The 20,441-nt window shown below is 40.8% G+C and overlaps 1 protein-coding gene across 1 annotated transcript; it reads right to left on the minus strand.

Moving 5' to 3' along the window:
- Positions 1 to 5,335: 5,335 nt before the first annotated feature.
- CD164 (CD164 molecule) lies at positions 5,336 to 20,336 on the minus strand. The gene is made up of 6 exons (XM_044757277.2): positions 19,841 to 20,336; positions 16,918 to 17,004; positions 15,429 to 15,500; positions 13,939 to 13,974; positions 9,693 to 9,749; positions 5,336 to 7,883 (listed from the first exon to the last, which is right to left on the minus strand). Exons 1-6 carry the CDS (start codon positions 20,319 to 20,321, stop codon positions 7,717 to 7,719), a joined length of 900 nt encoding a protein of 299 aa, XP_044613212.2. The 5' UTR covers positions 20,322 to 20,336; the 3' UTR covers positions 5,336 to 7,716.
- Between the last annotated feature and the right edge of the window lie 105 nt (positions 20,337 to 20,441).

Here is a 20,441-nt window from a genome sequence, read left to right on the forward strand (position 1 = left end):
CTGAACCTTTTATCTGATTTTTATCATCAGTACTATGAAGACAGTGTGGAAAGACTGAGATGATTACATCTGGAATGACCCAGATGAAGTAGGGGTTGGACCTAGATTTTAACACATAAGAGTTGACATGCATTTCTACAACCAAGGCCTGGCTCTGGTCAACCAGGGGCCTCTCCGTAGGGACTCTAGAGTTACTGATTAGATGGAAGAGCCAGGAGAGAGGGTAGTGCTGCTAAGCAGTATTTACCAACAAGTGAAAAACCGGAGCAGAGATTAATTCACATACACTTCAAAGCACTTATTCCTATTTGTTTCACGTAAGAACATCACCCTCTCTTAACAGTCTTTTTATTCTTCCTACAAATGCCAAAACCCTCTTCAGCCTTTTGTAAAGTCCTAATCCAAGTCTTTCTGTTCAGACAAGAAAATCTGTCTTGGGTAAATGAATAAATAAATAAATGAATGGAACAGAACAGACCAGAGAAACATATTTACATACATAAATTTATACATGATATGTGTAGCTTTTCAAATTAAGGTTGAATCAATTTGAAGTAGATTAAATCACCTTAGACTATACACAATGAATTCCAAATAGATTAAATATCCGAATGCAGACACACACACATGCACACAGACATACACACAAACTTATTTCTGAAATAGGGCATAAAAAACAAAAGCCAATAGGAAGATTCATGACTTTGATATCAAAACTAAAAATTCAACATGACAAGGTATGGTTACCAGTTATCAATTTATGACCTCTCAGCTCCCAAATTCATCCTTAATTGTCTGCTGTGAAATAATGAATCTAGACCCTGTAAATATTTCTTCTTTGCCAACTGGCAAGATGTTATGCTTTGTCAGTAGAGAGGGCTGGAGGGACCCTGGAGGAGGAGGGTTTCGCTTCCAGGTTCAGGGTGCTCCTCGAGGCAGGCTCCTGCCATGTGCATGGCTTCTGCAGTCCCTGATTCCTGTGAGGCACGCAGCTCCTGCAATGCCTGCTCCAGTGGTGCACACAGCTTCATAGTGGAGTGTCACTGGCATGGCACCTCCTGTGAAGGGCTTCTCTCCCAGCACCTCTTTGAGTGCTTCACAGCCTCAGTGAACTTCCTCTGCTGTCAGTGAGCCTTGCTCACACCATCTCCAATGAGGTCTGGATGTCAGCCCTGGCGGGTTGTGGCTACTCCCTATATCTGCCATCCTGTATTCTTGAGAGCCCTCTATTGCTCACCAGCCAATCCTCCCATACTTCAATCTCTTATTATAGTTAATAGTTCTTTGTATTAAGCTTTCCCTGTTTCATTACCATGTGGTTTCTCTCTCTTAATTGGCCCATTACCAATATAGAACTGACACCGGTAGTGGAGTGGTTCTGGGGACAGACCCACAAAGATGGGATTTGGGGGTTTGTTTGGTTGTACCCCAGGCTGGAACACAGTGCTGAGCTCCTTGCCAGTAGGAAATGGAATGCTAGTAATTCTCTGCATGTAGCAGCATGACAATTAACCAAGCTATCACCTGTGGTAGACGGATGAAGTACCTGCTGAAGCATGTGCCTTGGGAGCCTAAATGCTATGACAATGACGTGGCAGTAGTGATGACCATAAAGACTGTGGTGCGGGAGGGAGTTTTCTGAATGCACTTCCGCACTTACGGAGAAAATGAGAAGCTCAGGTCCTTTAATTCTCAGCTCAAATCATGGTCTGAGAACCGGAGAACTTCCACAGAGCCTTTAAAATATCTATTTCTTGTAGTCAGAAGGATAATACTGCTAAAAATCAAGCAAAAATCTTAATTATGCAGAATGCTAAATTACAGTAACAATTGAATTCACAATCTCATCATTTCTCACTGCTGTTGAGATGGGCTCTCTCATTTCAGTGGTGATGATACAATCCCAGAGTAGCAGAAGCCAACTTCCAAGGACAACGTGGGTACATCTATTATGAAGGGCAGCAGGGATGTATCAGGAGTCAGAATGCCCCGACACACACATCTTTGGTGGTCGATATATCCTCATGAATGAAATCATATGGGCAGCCAAATGGAATACTGCTTGATTCATATAACAGGAAAAACTCTGGTAACCAAAACCTGACTTGAGTCAGCACAGTGGAGAGTCACTGCCTCTCACCCAGATTCCAGACCGAAGTCAATTCACAGACCAGGGCCCCTTAACCACAGGGAAGGCTAGAACCACTGGAGGAAGGCCCCTACACCACTGCTGCAGGTACATACCACAAATCTTCCTTCATTTTCCTAAGGGATCTGTAATCATTTGCTAGAGTGACTGTTCACGAGGACCCACCTAGACATAAACTTGGGCATACACAGCAGCATCCATGGAAATGGTATACAATAGACAGCTTGCTTGGGCACGCCTGAAAGGCACAAGTGGCTTCCTTGAACCTGTGGCTCAGATGCTTTCAACACCAACAGTTGCCTCCACTTCCTCAATCCATACTTCGAGCCTGGGGTGTTTCTAACAACTAGCTGGCCAAGAAACAAAAAAATCAAGCCTGGTTTATAGATAGGTTTGCATGATATGTTGATTCCACTCAAAAGTGGACAGCTGCAGCATGATGTCCCACTCAGGGGTGACCCTGAAGGGTAGTGGTGAAAGAAAACCCTCCCTGTGAGCAGAATTTCGAGTAATACATTTGGTTGTCTGCTGTGTCTGAACTGAGAGATGGCCAGCAGTACAGACCCACACTAGTTTATGAGCTGTGGCTAATGGTTTGGCTGGATAGTCGGGAAGTTGGAAGAAACAGGATTGAAAGGTTGGTCTCAGACTCGCACACACTGTGAAGATATTTGTGTCCCATGTCAACGCCCACCAAAGGGCATCCACAGCAGAGGAGGCTCTTATCAGTCCAGTGGACAAAATAATGCACAGTTGATGTCCGTCAGCCTCATTTCCCAGCTACCCCAGTGCTTGCTCAAGAGGCCCATGAACAATGTGGCCGTGGTGGCAGAGCTAGAGGATATGCACAGGCTCAACAATGTGGACTTCCGCTTACCAAGGGTGACATACACTACTAAGTGTCTAATCTGTCAAGAACCGAGACCAATACTGAGGGCTGCAATACGGCATCAATCCCACGGGTAAAAGCCATCCGCCTGGTGGCAGTTTGCTTACATTGGACTTCTTCCATCATAGAGAGATTTGACTTTCACTAGAATAGACACACATTCTGGATAGGGATTGCCTTCCTGTCCATAAAGCCTCTGCCAGCATTACCACCTGATCCATGTACTCACAAAATGCCTTATCCACCATCATGGCATTTCCTATAGCATTTCTTCTAATCAAGGAATCAAATTTACAATAAAGGAAATCCTGCAGTGAGCTCATGCCCCTGAAATTAACGTACCACAACACACAGAAGTGGCTGGTCTAATTGAAAGGTGGAATAGTTCACCTAATACTCAGTTACAAGTCGGGAGACACCACCCTGAAGGGATGGAGTTATCTTAGTGTACGTGGCACATGCTTTGAGCCAGAGTATATGAGTCCAGGAATCATGAGATGATAGTGGGAGTGGCTCTGCTCATCATACTTCTCATCACCGAAACCTCGAGCTGTGCTGCTTTGGAGGTCTTGGTTCTCAAGGGGTACTTCAAGCAGGGACACAACAATGGGTCTACTGATAGAAGATCTGAGATGAGACTACCACTGGGCCATCTTGGGATTCTTATGCCACTACACCCATAGACTGCAAAAGGTCTATGATGGTGCCAGGGGAGCTATCCATGGGGAGTCTCCATCCATGCATCCAGTCTACTGGCTGGAATGATCAATCCTGATTACAAAGGGGAGATTGTATTGCTGGTACACAGAGGCGGCAAGAACTCTGTCTGGAACACAGGATTCTCTGGGGGCCTGAGTACTTCCAAACCTAATAGCAAAGGTCGAAGAAAAACTACAGCAACCAAAACAGGTAGGACAATTGGACTCAGACCCTTCAGTAATGATTATTTGGGTCATCCCACCAGGTAAAGAACCCTGACGAGTTGAGATTCTGACTGAAGGCAAAAAAATATTGAATAAGTAGTGGAAAGTCATAAATTTACAGAATCTAGGGCTTTAAGCTTCAGATCTACCCATTGTTGCCTGCTCTGTCCATTATTATAGTTAAAATGGCATTGGACTGTATGAAGGGTCACTGCTAGGGGGTATGACGTTTTGTCAGAAGATACTAGAGGCATTTCTTTTCCTGGTTCTGGACAAACCTCCACAGGGCCCAGCTCTAGCAGTACACACAGCCTAGCAGTGGAGTGTCACTGGTGTGGCACCTCCTTGGATGACTTCAGATTGCCATTGGTGTCACATCTCCCCATGGATAGCTCCCCTGGCACCATCCTAGATAGATTTACATCTACCACAAACTTTATCCCAAGAGCCCGGTTGTAACCTAATGATTTGTGGAATTCAGGTTGAGGAAGAGCAGATGGCGGCCACTTCCTATACAGTTATCTGCTGCTTAACATTTAACATTTAATAAAGGACATCTTTTAGGCAGAAGGTAAATACCAGTAGCGACAGATACCTACACAAAGTGATGGAGAACAGAGGAAATGATAACATGGGTGAATACATGACTTTTTATCTAAAAAAACTATCTTCAACCCCATTCTTATCAAAATAACAATTTGTCTCTAGCAACGTTTTAGGGAGTCTTGAAGCTTGGCAGTTTAATAATTTATGAAACCTGACCGTGTGTAAGGCTAATATGAAAACAAAAGTTCACGATTCCTAAGGTAAAATCATTAAGTCCACTCTTCTGGGTTTTAAGGCTTATAGGGGAGTATTTATTCTCTCTTCTTAGTCCAAGTTTTGAGATTTAATATAGAATATAATTTTTCCCCAAACGTGGACTAACAAGCAGATTTCACATACCAGCATGTGGCTTGGTACTAGATATTTATCCCAAGTACTCTAAACAGAAGCCCAATTTTACTTTACATGCAATCTGAACTAAAAAGGCAGAAAGTCACAAATAAGCTTTCCGATATATAACAGATGGTATTCTCATAAATTCTTTACTTGGTAAACTAGAGCATAAGTGGATGATTTCTATTGATTTGTGGAAGATCAACTTGCATGTCACTCCCACAGGCACAGGAAGTCCTCCCTCCAAGGCTCATTTCTAACACTCTCTTCTCCACTGATGACTACGTCCCTTAGTCACTATCTGCCGGTCTTGGGTAGCAATAAAAATTGAGTAACAACTCACCCCCAAACAGACTGATAAGGTAAATCCACCTTATTAAATTTTATAATCAAAATATTAAAACAAACTTCAGTTAATAAAAAAGAGCAGATTAATTCAATAAACATGTAGATTTATTTTAAATCAGTTTGGTACATAATACAGATTGGTTTTGCAGTTTTTAACGAACTGAAATAGAACTTTCTAAATACAGCAGTGTCTGCCTGTGCAACAAATATCTGTAAGGTAAAATAAGGTATTTTGATAAGAACTACATTTGCGTGAACAAATCAGATGAAAAATCTGAAAAGGTTTCTATATACCTTCTGGATTAAAAAACCCAAAAATTATCAATGGCTCAAGATACTACATTGCCAAAGACACAGGGAGAAAGGCTGTGAGTTCTGTTTTAAGAGCTCTTCTTGCAAAATCTAATTCCGTATTATGATTTTGTTAGAGTAGTATTCAAAATTATAGAAGATGAGAAGCTTCATTAGCTACATTTTCAAAAAAAACTGTTCCATGTGTTGACATTAAAGTGTGCCAAGATATTCATATCTAGGTAAAGACAATTATAGCTAATTTTTGTAGCTAATTTTTGCCACTTTGGGAGGAATGGAAATTTTGTATATTTTCAAATGAATCTTGTATCTTGCAGCACTCACTAAAAGCTACCAGCCATGGCACCATAATAAATTTTTTGTGAGGTACCTAGAATATTACTACTAATGAAAACACAAAAACGTGAGGTAAACCTACCTTTTCCCAAAAACCTTTGAAGCCAGAGACTTTAAACAATTAAGGCACTTGAAAACATTAGGTGTATATACAAACGTGCAAGTAAAACAAAGTTTGGCTGTACCAGCAAGTAACAAAGAAACAGTAAATCTTCACTTTAAGAACCTTTAATATAATTATCTAAATGCAAGGAATTTTGGCTCATGAAATGGACCAAAGCAACATGTCATTTCCTACTATAAAATATTGAAAAACCAAGTGCTAAACTCAGCCACTATAGGCTAAAGAAACTAAAACAAAAAAAAAACTTTAATGACTTAGAAAAGCAAAAGCTCATTTTAAACTAATTTAAACCTTTGAACTAATCCAATGTGTTACAGGCAGGGGAGAAGTATCCTCTAAACCCCAAAACTAGTGCTTCATAAGAAAGCTAAAGACATAAAAACACGCACGCTTATTACATTATGGGAACTGAAATCGAGAAACAGAGAGGACGGGAGAGAGGAGGAGGAAGAGAAAGCACAGTCTGTTTGTCCAGGGCGATCGTCATTAAAACTCTACAGTAATCCGATCAACCAAAATCCTTGGATTTTCTGAAATTACAGTGCTCACATTTGCTGTCTCAAAACTTAAAATGATTGTCTCATTTAAACAGTAAATGATTCTCAAACAACTTATTTGCTTCTTGCTTCATGAAAGCAGTTACTTTTCAAGAAAGCTTGGTGGAAATCCTTTCAAGCTACGACAGTGTTAGAATACTTTCTTGAAGTACAAAGGAAAACAGAATGGAATCAATTTTATCTCTACACTTTTCAACAGCCCTAAGAAAAATACTGGGAGGTTCAATAAATGAAGGCTTTCATCTTCGTAACATCCTCTAGCTTAAGTTACTCAGGTCTGAAGTAAAGTAGGTAAGTTTTTAATGCAATACTAACAGAGTGGCATCTAAAAGCAGGCTCACTTCTGCTCACACCAAGCTGCATCCTCAGACCAACCTTCACCTTAGCGGGCAGGAACAGACTGCAGGCGTTTAAGTTACAGCCTACCTTCCCGTCAGTCTTTTAAGGCACTGTTCTTTATTTTGTCAATGACATAAGGTGCTTCACAAGTATGAACAATAAGCCGCTACACTTTCATGGTTTGTATCCTTTCTATTCATTTCTCTTCAATCGGGAATGTCATTCCTTGTGTGGCATCTTATTTCTAATGTAGAAAAAATAACTGCTTTCAAGCACAAAATTTTACTCTAAGGATACAGTGTACTCTAAAGATACTAAATTTATAAATTTATTCCATTTTGAAATGACAGCCAAAAATCTGCCTGATTCTCCTTTGGCACATTCTACTCAATTCTGGGGACTAAACTACATCCTGAGTTAGGATGAAAATAATGCAACTTTCAGGCTTTAAAACGACTAAATTTAAACTGCCAAAGAGTCATGAGGTTGTCTGTGCAGGACAATGTTTCCCATCCCTTACAGAGTTACATTTGGCATGTCAAGAACAGAGAACACAATCCCACAGCAGCAGCCATTTAAAGGAAAAGACAGCCACAAGGATTCATGCAGAATATTTTAAATATTCCTGTTGAGCAAAATGATTTAGCTAATTTTCTTCAAGGACGATGCTCCAAAATATCCTATATGCATCCTTTGCAAATTTAAAGCTCTTGGAATAGTGTCTTCCATGTGGGACATCTTGAAAGATAGCATTTTGGTTTCAGTGAGTTATATGCCAGTCGTTAATTTAATGGGTCTGTTTACAGAGTGTGGTAGTTTCGTTCTTTAGATTTGCAGAATTTATAGAGAAAGAAAATAACAGCCTGCACACCCAAGACAAGGACGATTCCTCCAATGAAACTGGCTGCATCAAAGGTGGATTTCCGCGCAGGCTGCGGAGTTGGAGTTAAAGTGGTATTAGTTGTACCTGTTCAGTGAGATAGAAAAAATAACAATACTTATTAAGTCTCATGATTCTCTACCATAATTTCAAGACCCACCTGAGATTCTATTTTTGCCATGTGCTAAATTCTATCAAGTATTTCCTCAAGTTTTCACAGCTAGAATTTATCCTTAATTGAGGAAGACAAGCATTTAGCAACCCCATTCTTCATTCCAGCCAATGATTATCAAGTGGTCAATGCTGCTATCTAACTTCAAATACGAAAATGACAGAATGATCCTCTTGGTATATAAAGTACGTCCCAGGAACATGTCAAGCTCTTTTAAAATCTGCAATTTCTTCAGACTACAGTCAAGGATTGCTTAACGATGGGGATATATTCTCAGAAATGCATCGTTAGGCAATTTGTCATTGTGCAAATATCACAGAGTGCACTTACAGCAACCTAGATGGTACAGCCTGCTACACATCTAGGCTGAACAGTACTAATCTTAAGGCACCAGTGTCAGACATGCAGTCTGTCGTTGACCAAAATGTCGCTGTGCAGCACATGACTATATATTTTTAGTTAACTGCTACAGTAAATATTAATATTTATGTTGAAACTTCATACTTTTGAATTTTAGTAAATATTTAAGGTAAATAAAAATTCAGTTGCAATTTTTCAAATTACAAAAACAATGTTAAGTATCTGCAATTTATAATTCCAACAAGCAAAAGAACTTGTTATTAAAGGTATCTTAAATCTTACTCTGCAAATTTTATATTATGAGAAAGTACTAGCTAGTGATAAGAAAAAAAGCTCAAAAATTTGAATTCCTTTCAGGAGTAAAACATGGCTATATATTAAGTGGCCCAGCTTCAAAATTAATTACAACTGTTGTATATTTCTTTTTGTGAAGAAAGAATGGCTTCACTGAAACTGAGACAAAGGGAGCACAAGAATAAAACCAGAAGAATCTACAAAACACAAAAGATTCATCAGAATCAAAACAACAGGGGCCAGCCCTGTAGTCGAGTGGTTATGTTTGCATGCTCCGCTTCGGCGGCCCAGGGTTTCGCCAGTTCAGATCCTGGGCGAGGACATGGCACCGCTCATCAGGCCACGGTGAGGTGGTGTCCCACACACCACAACTAAAAATATGCAACTATGTACAGGGGGGATTTGGGGAGATAAAGCAGAAAAAAAAAGATTGGCAACAGTTGTTAGCTCAGGTGACAATCTTTAAAAAAAAAAAAAAGAATCCAAACAGCAGCATGTTAAATACGATGGACAGAGGGAGGGGTTCCTAACCTGTGTGCCTTCAGTCTCCTGTGGCACAGCCTAACTATGACTGAGGTTATAACATCAAATCATTAATCAGTAAAAAATTAATTTTCACGTGCACTTTCAAGAGTTATAAAGGAATATAAGAAATGGGTAAGAAATACGGGCAAGGGGCACTTTGGTAGTGATTATGGCTTTTTAGACCTTTCTCAGTAAAGGATGGCTATATTGTCTTTACTCAAATCACCAACCAATCAGTAATCAGTATTTAATTTTTAAGTTGTAAGAAATTAGATTTCACCTACAAGTTATACTGAAAAAGTTTTAGAAAACATCACTTAATTCTAATGTGTCATGCCAAATGTGATCACACATTAAAAAACTAGAAGAGGACTCTCAGTAAACCTATACTTATTTCTTTAACAGCCTACTATCTCAGCCCTTCAAATATAAGAGACGAGTTTCAGTTCGTAACTATGCGTGAACAAAACCAGAGAACGGTAGAAAGAGTAAAAGGCAACGCCGCACACACATCCTCCCTCCCTGTGAGTTAAAAGCTCAATTACCTGATGTAGTAGCTGTGGTGGAAGCTGTAGAAGAGGAAGGCGGGGTTGTGGTTTTAGCTGGAATGTAAACAAAATGTATTAAAACTTAAATTTCTAAACTTTGCAGTTATCTAGCAACTGTCTTTTTAAAATAATGCTACCAACTTCAACACACTTTCAATTTTTTTAGAGAATAAAGGCTAAATTTCAGTTAATGGTTAACTAACATATCTACATATCGAGAAAAACACTAAGCAATCATAAGATTTTATCTATGTTAACTCTATGTACATATCTAACTATAAAATCTATGTATACATCTGGATAAAGTTTACAAAAAGACACAGAAGGGCAAGAATTAGTGTGTAGGTGAGGGAACTAGAGGCTTCTTTATAAATAATCTTGTTTCTAAGACCAAAACTGTTAAAGTCATGGTGCAAAACAAGTACAACTCAGTATTTCTTACGCAGGTATCAAGATTCACTTATCTTCTTCATTTCAGGGGGCTGGCAAACTTTTCTTAAAGGGGAACACAGTACATATTTTCGCTTTGTGCACTGTGTAATGAAAAAGTAGCCAAGGACGACATGCAAATGAATGGGCCAGGTTGTCTTCCAACCAAACTCTATTTATAAGAACAGATGTCCTGGGGCCATAGTTCCTCCAACACAGATTACAAGAGCCCAAGTGTAAGCTCTCGTCTCCCATACTATGTGACTTCAAATAACGATCTGATGATGCCTCAAAAGAAACGCACTCATGGGAAGAATTAGTTTGAATGCGACAACACTTTAGGAAGTAAAGCATTATATTGAGACTTCTGTTAATATTGATACTACTAACAGATACTAAGAAATAACACATGACTAATACTGATAGGTACATCCACACAGATTTGTCTCCTTTTCTCTCTCACTGTGAGTGCTGCTACACACACTTTACCCATCCTGCTCTTCGATGCAGAGTGAGGTCATCTCCCATTTCTCCATGCTATGAACACCTTACAGAGAAATATCTGATCTCATCTCTGATAGGACTGATTCTAATACAGAATTCCTAGTATAGAGGATACGATTATTTTAAGACTCATAATCCCTTCAAAGTTTTGGTTGCTTATACATTCTGTGTAACTGCAAAAAATACACTTTACAAATTAAACATACAGCAAATTCTTTTCAATCTTAAAACACTACTATTAATTTTGTCTGATGACGTTATGGAAAAAAATTCACAAACTTGCTATCTGGTGCTCACTTTCTGCCCTCTGAACACGGTAAAAACCAATTCTTTTTTTGTGAACAGGCAGAATATTTACATTTTTTTTTTTTAAAGATTGACACCTGAGCTAACATCTGTTGCCAATCTTTTTTTCCTTCTTCTTCTCCCAAAGCCCCCCAGTACACAGTTGTGTATTCTAGTTGTAGGTCCTTCTGGCTGTGCTATCTATGTGGGACGCCGCCTCAGCATGACCTGATGAGCAGTGCCACATCTGCGCCCAGGATCCAAACCAGCGAAACCCTGGGCCATGGAAGCAGAGCCCACAGACTTAACCATTCGGCCATGGGGCCGGCCCCTACACACTTTTACTTTTGACCAAAGTATTACATTGACAAAACTTTCAAAATTAGGCATTACTTAGGGAATATACCTCCACTGACCTACTGTATGTTCCTTTCATTTAAAAAGATAATTCTTAGGTTATAAACGTGGTTATTGGTGATAAATTTAGAAAATACAGTAAAGACATTTAAGTAATCCCATCACTCAGAGTACCACGTTACTCTTGCTGGCCATTTTTCTAGGCATGGATCTATCAAAAAAAGGAAACCGTACTAGAACTACGTGTACAGTTTGTCTTCCACTTACTATATTACAAACATTTCCCACGATATTTCTGACATAATTTAGTCATTCTATTTTAAGATATATTTATAAATATTTGTATTTATGTTTATATGTGTACTATTCTTACTGGTGGAAGAATATTATAATTAACGCCACTGAACACCTTTCTACGTAAGTCATACTCTCGTTGTTTCTTTAACAGTCCCTTCTTTTTTCACTCTCTCTCTTCAGCAGAGCCAGGGAAAGAGACCATATAAAGCTTTATTCTTCAACCACTAATTGCCACTCATTGATGGGGAGCAAGCCCTGGCTTCCTTCTACTTTACAGACCCAGAGAGAGAGAAAACTAAAAGAGAAACTCATGGTAGTTCACAGGAGAACCCAGCATGGAGCAAGCAGAACTACATCAAGACTCACGGGGAACAAATTAAAAGCGGACCCACAAGAATTGTGGGGAAACTGTTTCTCCCTCTCTCCCCTTATGTTCACATTCCACCTTCTGTAAATTAGTTTTCTCTGAACATCTCGGCTTTCACCAATCTTTAACAACCTCCTAGCCAATGACTTCTAATGAGCGCTAAAGGTTCAGGACTTTACCACTCAGACCACGGTGTGCTCTGCAGAATCCACTCTGCAGCACCTGCAGATCTCTACAGACTACTTCCACTGCAGCCGTAATTCAACCTATGCCATGGCATCACTGAAGGTGCAGTTGGGAAGAGCTGTGCACACTGGCTACAAAAGTGGTACAAGCTAGCTCATAATGCCCAAGTCTTTCAAAATGAGTTCTTGTCCTTGTTATAGCACTTGACCACTTTTTCCTCTGAAAAACTACACCTAAAACACACACACACACACACATACACACACACACACACACACACACGGTTCTTGGACACACTTCTCTGCCCATCCCTACTCAGTTTCCTCTCCAGTCCTGTACCCATCCCTCAGACTTATCGTTCCCAAGAGTTTGGTCCTCAAGCCCTATTCTCCTCTCTAAAAGCTGCGCCAGTGGACTCTACTACTGCATATGCTGATTAACTTATCTGTATTTCTAGCCAAGAGCTCTCCTGTCACCTCAATCATCAAGTCCTATCCTTCTACTTCCTAAGCCTATGTGCATATATCTGCGACTCTTCCCCTATTAATTCTCTAGAGTTACTGCAACAGGATATCTAACCTCCCGATGTTCACTCGTGTCCTTCCAATCTCCTCTCCACACTGTCAGAGTAAGTCATTTTACTAAAATGCAAGTCTCATCATGACCTACAACACACTTCAAATCCATCAGCAGCAAGACATACAAAGGCACTTTCCAATCTGGCTCTTGACCTGCTGACTGTCCAGCTTCACTCTTTCTCACCTTGTAGTGGACACTCCAAATGCAACTCTCTAACTTCATTGTACACGCACATCTCCTTCAGGGGACCGCCCTGCTGCACCCAGGAGGCTCTCCTCATATTTTCCCACAGTAATTTCAAGATTCAGTCAACATCTCCAGGAAGCTGCCACCACGTATGCCATGCTACTCAACACCCACACCTTCCTACAAATCCCCCAACACACTGTGCCTACTTACCTCTTTCATAGTTTCTACAACAGACAAAATGCTGTCTCACTTCTGTCACCATATCCCTATCATCTAGCCTTGTACTTGTCTTGAAGTAGATGTTTTTTAATTATTTACTATTCCTATCAAATTGGTAAAGATTTTAAAAAGGAAATATTATCTAGCGCTGTTTAAAGTATGGTGAAAAACTTTCTAGTTGTGGTTGGGAATGAAAAGCATATCTTTCTGGAAAGCAATCACTATTGAAAGTCTTAAAATACTCATATCCTCTGACCTAGGAGTGGTGTTTGAATCAATCCTATCAAGAGATGACAGCAAATATTTTCCTATAAGATGTTCATTGCATGGAGAATGAAAGATGACCCAACCATCCAATCAAGAGCAGGACAGGTAAAGTTGTGCACAACAATGCTTACAGTAGAGGAAAATGATTCAAAAATGTACAGACATTATTATCCAACTTCATAAATACATTTGGATATACAAACAGAAAAGACGAGAACTTCATCACTGAAAACATCTTGGTGTACCCTCCGGATGATGGGAATTACAGGGAATTTTAATGTCCTTTTGGCTTCCATATTGCCCAAGATTCCCACAAAATCCCCAGAAAGCAGTTTGCGGACTCTGTGCAAAGCTATGGGAAATTTGCTCAGAGTCAATGAATGTGAAACACTGGAGTTATGTGTCAATGTCACACAGTACATATTAACATAATTATTGTGGTCCAAGACTAAATATGTCTGTAATTTTTAAATTATGCCAACAACTTCTAAGTATTTAACTCCTAAAAAGTTATTCATCAAAAGAGCTTAAAGGAGAAGAAAGGAGTCAATTATCTTGTATTACCTGTAGAATTGGTTGGCAATGGAGTAGGAGTGGGAGCTGTTTTAAAAAAAACAAAACATTTAAGTCAAGCTAAAATGTCACAGTCTACAATACTATTTCCCAACCTGCAGTCATTAGAGTACCACTTTTACAATTTTTACAGTTAAGTACCACCTGTGGAGGAGACTGACAGCTACTCTCAACCCAGTATCATTCTCCCCTTGTTTAGAAATAGAAACACCAATTTTTAGTGACACTCCCCCCCCCCCCAGGAAAAACATGTGGGGGCCTCCCTTGCAGCTAGGTGGCCATGTGTAACTTCTAGGAAGCATCTGTAAGATAGAGATTAGATTGGGCCTTTCTCTTTCCCTTCCTCTTCCTGCTGGCAGGGAACCAAAGTGATGGCTGGAACATGAGCACTCACCTTGGAGAGGAAAATCACAGCCATTTTTGAGGAATGACAGTGTGGACACCTAGAAGGAGCCTGGTCCCTGACGGGTGCATAGCTGCTCCTCTAGCCCAGGCTTCCTTTCCACGAGAGCAAGGTAAATCTACTCCTTAAACCATTGTAATTTAGGATTTTATGTCCTTCATAGTTGAAATGAATTCTAAGTCATACATCATGAAGTAAGTAAAATTACTCAATTTTTCTTTTATGTCTTTAAAAATGTTTTACATAATCTTATTTCTAAGCAATAATATCACAAAATCACAAGTCTGTTATAGTTATTAGTGTTTTCTAACACATTAAAATAAATATTAAAAATGTTCATTTACTGCCTAAATCATATTATGCAGTCTACACAGGGCGTAGCTGATCTCAGACTAATAAAATTCTCAGTTACAAAATTCATGTCAGGATGGGGAGACGGGGAAACCCCTGCCAAAATTAAATAATTACAGGCAGTCTTTCCAGGTTAGTGACACACTCCAGAAAAATCTTTTGCTCTATTTAATTATTATCTATGTGACAAATTAGGAGTTTGACTTTCCCATTAATTTATAATCTTGTTAGAAAAATTAGCTGTTTAATCTAGGAATTTTAACTACTTCCTGGGCAAAGAGTAAAGGTTAAAGAGTAGTTAAGTTCCTCAAATTAAAGTACAGAAAATGGATAAATACAGAGAACATTCATTTGACCATAGTGCAAACTATGCTGGAGACTCTGAAAATAACCAGTACCATAACCAAGAAAGTGCCAGAACAAGGTTGTCCAGGTCTGTAAAATGCAAATAAACAAAGGGTCTAAAGTGCAGTGAATTTCTGGAAAAGTCAAAAAAAAAAAAAGTAGAGCAGGTGTCTGCACTTACAGAATTCCACAATATAGCCAATTCTTTAAACCAAGATTCAAAACACTATCCTTTTAGCAATCAATATGAATATGCTATTCATATCCAAATTTCTAACAAGATTAGAATTATGAAAGTGCCTCAAACCAAATGCTTCCTCAGGCAATGACTGTCCTCACCTCTCTGTGGCCACTTTTGCCAGCAGCCCATGTGAATACTCACCGGAACAGAATTCTGTGCGGTTCACCACCTCGCATTCACTAACTGTCAAATTTGAACAGTAGCTTTTGTTTGCTATGGGGGGGTGAGAAAAGGACAACACCAATCACTCTCTCGTATTATCTTCGACTTTGTTACTAAGCTCCACATTGCTTCCAAAAATCAAACTCAGGCACAAACACTTTAGAAGTCCACAGACCAACAAAACACTGTTATTCTCTTTACCCCATTGTTTTAGAAATATTACACAGGATCGCTCCAAATGTTTTCCTTTTAAAATCCACGTGACTATATCAAACAGATACATCTGAAACGCCTAGATCTCAGAATTGTGGTATGGCTACTGTACAAGGAAGGCTGCTAGAATACACAAAAGAGGGCTGAGTCAGGAGGGAGTAGTAGTCAGGATGCAATAAAAGCTTAGTAAACAGGGGAGGTGCCCCGTCAGCAGCAGCAGGACCTCTGTTCCAGATCTCTGCTGGAGTCTTCTACCCTTTCTAAAACAGCTTCCTGGATGGGCAGACTGGTAGGATGAGTAAGGGAGAGCCTTACCCAACACATCCCACAGTCCAGCATTCAATCTCCCAAACCTGCCCAACTCCCATATACTGCCAGACGTGGGGAGAGGGGTGCACTCAAGTTCCATTTAATGACCTAAAAAATGTGACTTACACAACGGAAAAGTTAACCCCAAATTAAGCTAATGTCTTAACTTTAAAAGAGGTTTTTAAATTTTATTATGTAGTGATAAAATTTTCAGAACTCTTAAATTTTTCAATTAAGAATAAAGAAATTAACATGTAGCTTTGGCTTCTTCTTCATACATATTAAAAAAACCTGACAGACTGTTTTTACTGCTAAGAAAAAAATGCAACTATCTTACATGAAGAAAATGGACTAATTTATGCGGCAATCCCATGGTTCTACCAAGAACCTGATGGCATTTCAAAGCATCTCCATCTAGCTCTTTATCCCTCAATCAAATTAAACGTAACTTTAGAATTTAACAAAAGCACAGGAAAATGCTCTTCCCACCTTATTCTTCCCCCATATCTAAGCATCCAACAAAGTGTCAGAAGGTCTCCTTGTAGCTCACCTAGCAGGATATCTACAGATGATAAATGCCTCAAACATTTTTCCCCAAAGAGTTTTCAGAGGAAAATTGCACAACTTTCTTTCACAGCTAATTTCAGTGTAGTAGTGCTCTCTTATTCCTACAAAGGTCTAAAATCTCTCTTCCTTTAAAAGCTATTGAGCCTTAATTATCAAGTCTAAGGAATTAATTAAAGGGGAGAACGGGAGACAAGGGATTTTAGGAGGAGTGTTAAGGAACTGGCACTTGAAAGAAAAAGTATTTGATCTGCAAAATAGTGCACAATATCCTGTTTCACATCATTTTCAAATGTTCAAGAATATTCTGTAGTATATTTTAAAATGTTAGAACAGAACAGTTCTGCATTCTCAAAATTAAAGCAATTCCAAAGTTTCTTACCTTCTTTACATTCTATCCAAAAGCAGGTCGCATTACTAATGCTAGTATCAAAACAGGAAACACAGCTGTTTCGGCTTTCACAGGTTTCTGTGGGGAGGGTGTATGAAATCAATTAATTAATTGGTATTTCATTTTGAGTTCACACTATATATCTTTTTTAAACAATAGTAAGCACTACATACAGCACCAGAATTAATAATTCAGAGAAATACTAAAACTTTATAGCCCATCGACAGATGAATGGGTAAAGAAAATGTGTTATACACAGATAATGGAATATCTTTCAGACATGAAAAAAGGAAATCTTGCTATATGCTACAATATGGATGAACCTTCAGGACACTATGCTACGTGAAATTAGCAAGTCGCAGAACCACAAATACTGCATGATTCTCCCATACAAAGTATCTAAAATAGTCAAACTCCGTAGCAGAAAATAGAACCGGTTGCCAGGGGATGGGGGGAGGGAAAATGGAGATTTCCTGTTCAATGGGTATGAAGTTTTACGTAAGAGGAACAGTTCTAGAGATCTTCTATACAACATTGTGCTTATAGTTAATACTGTACCATACACTTGAAAAGTTGTCAAGAGGGTAGATCTCATGTTATGTGGGGTTTCTTTTTAACCACACACACAAAAATACTTTATAAACTGGCTTACTAAGAAATCTCCATTATTATAAATGAGTTATGAAGCCAGAAGTCAACTCAAGAGAAGGGGGGGAGACAACAAGCTCGTGGGAACATTCAGTACTTCATGGTACCTAAACAATTCTTTTTCTTACAGCAACTATTTCACGGACACTCAGGGTTTCTTGAGGCATTTTAAAGCATCCTTAAAAAAATAAAAATAGTGGAAAAAACACTGTAAGGCCAACAGGACATATTGGGAAATAGCTGCCCCAAAATGTCAGATGAGACACTGGAATTTTTAATAGTAATAAAGATTTATTACAGGTTGAACTCAAGCTCCGATGATGCCCATTCTGAAATACCAGAGATTCGTAATTCATAAATCACCCACTTTTTCCAGGGTCCTCCACGACTGGAAGGTAAGAGACAACTCATCTGGAGGGGGCTGCATTCATGTATATATAATTTAACAAGTTAGGAAGGTCTTTGTCAATAATTCTAAGGCAAATGGCCCAGAAACACGACCTCAAGGAAAGCTAATTACAATTCAATGCCTAGAAAAACAAATAGACTATAAAATTGCGCTGTTTTCTCAGAAGCTGGATGCCTCCGAAAAACATTCTCATTTACTTCCTCTGTGCCTAAAAAATGGTTCTGCATAGAGGCACTGTATTTCAATACTTTAGTATTTATCAGAGACAGGGACATATGTGAGGGAGGGGATCACAAAGTAGAAGTTCTTCAGAGGTTCGTATACACATGGAAAATACTAGTTTACAATCTTTTGTGCTTGAAGATGAATGGGTAGCCTGGTGAATGTTATTTACCATGAACCAAAGTTGCTATCTTTCAGACTGCAGCGGATCCAACTACTAATCACAGAAAACACAAATCATCACCTTTGCATTCATTTCAATTACACAAAGGCAATTAACGTGGTAGTTCCAAGCTTCTCTTTAAAGAAAAAATCCACAACTACAATGCTGGGAGGAAACTGCCAAACAAGCAGGAGATAAAACATATTCTGCTCTATCATCTTAAAAATAGTGTGGTTAGAATTTCCTATTGTACTACAATTTATTTTCCCGATTTAAAAATTTTTGAATTTTACCATTACATCTTTCTGAATCTAACAAATAACATTACACCTATTATGTATTTTATTAAACTCTTATAAAACACAAAAACCAGGGAAGACACTGTAAAACAATATGACCAGCCCGAAAAAGATGCCAAGGTAAAAACACTTAGATTTGGGCAATTCCTCGGTCAGGATGCCAGATATCCCTTACCCAACATTAACTAGAAAAATCAATCACACTGGACTGCAGATTTTAACCATGCAGGATTTCTGCATCTTCCAACCTCAAATTTATCTCCCCCTCTTTTGCATTGTCATGGCATTACCAATTTCTGCTCTAAGATTCCGTGTATGGCTCAACCAGTTTCCAAATCGTATGCACAGCTTAACAAAAGGTGTGTTTCTGACCGGATTTTGGAAAATCGACAGACCGAGGTTCCAATCCCAGCTTCCCAGTCTATGAAACATATGGTCCAGCACAGTTACTTTATCTCCGTCTACCTCCTAGGTTCCAGCACCTTTCTTCCAGTTTAGCCTAAAATCCTAAAAGAGGTATATGCGAAACACCGCATACACAAATGGGTACTTTTCTTTGCACACAGCACAGAGTGCAAACTTTTCATTAATTAAATGCTCAAGCCTCAGGTATATCCCATACCCATGCGCAAAATCTTTGTAATTAACTACCAGGCGACTTATTTTCTCAGACTCAAGACTGAGCATTAACGTCTTTAAGTTTCTCTTTCCCCCAACTTCTTAAGAAGCCTCCCTGGGGAGGGGCCCCAGGTGGACCAACGACGGAGCCCAGGGATCCGGAGGGAGTTCGGTCCATCGCCAACTTCGGCGGCGCGTCGCCTCGCCCCATCATCAACCCCCCCAAGCGCCACCGCGGGAGGAAGCCACGTCCCCTCCGCCGAGCCCACGGCCACGCCGGGGATTACGAGGCACTGTGAAAAAGCACCTCGGCGGGAGACACTGTGGGACCGGGAACAGCCCAGGGGCCACCAGGGCTCGGCCGCCCCTTCCCACCAGGGCGTTCCCAGACCGGCCACCCCGCGCCCGGCCCCGGCGGGACTCGGACGGGCCGCCATGTTGCCCGAGCGCGGCCCACCCCGGCCACGGCCCCAGCCCCGGCGGCGCGCCCCGCGGGCAGGGGGGACGGCTCGGCGGGGCGGGCGGGCGCAGGAAGCCTGCTGGGCCGGCGCCCACCTGGTACTGGAGCGGTGGTCGGCGGGTGGGTCGTGGCTGGCGTCGGGCTTGTCGGGACGGTGGGCAATAAAGTCGAGGGCCCAGTCACGTTCGGGGTCGTGGTGGCGTTCTGAGCTGCGGTCAGCACACACAGCGCGGCCAGGCAGGCGGCGGCCCGGAGAAGCGGGCAGGGGTACCTCGACATCGCGTCCTCGGCGCGGAGACTCGGGGAAAGCTGCGGCGCACGACACTCCGGCCGTCTCTCTGGCCGCCGCGGCGCGGCTTCCGAGACTCCGCTCCTCCTGCGGGGGCGCGCTGGGTCACGTGAGGGACTGGCCGCGGCGTGCTGGGTCGCGGCGGGGCGGGGGCGGGGCTCGGGCGATACCAACTGGAATCCTGCGGGGGGGTGAGCAGGGGCATCGAGAGGGAACCGAGGGAGGCTGTCCCTCAAAGCGACTGTACCACAGCGAAGAAAGGACAAGACTCGGGAAACGATATTCATTTCCCTCAGATTACCACACAGGATGCAGTTTGGCTTTTCTCGTTCCTGCGATAGTGAAGGCTCCCACCCTGGCTTGGATGGAACAACCTACATGACGTGGCGCTTGGCGTCCCCAGGGGA

The sequence above is a fragment of the Equus asinus genome, chromosome 24 (genome assembly GCF_041296235.1).
Source record: "Equus asinus isolate D_3611 breed Donkey chromosome 24, EquAss-T2T_v2, whole genome shotgun sequence".
NCBI classification, from domain to species: Eukaryota; Metazoa; Chordata; class Mammalia; order Perissodactyla; family Equidae; genus Equus; species Equus asinus.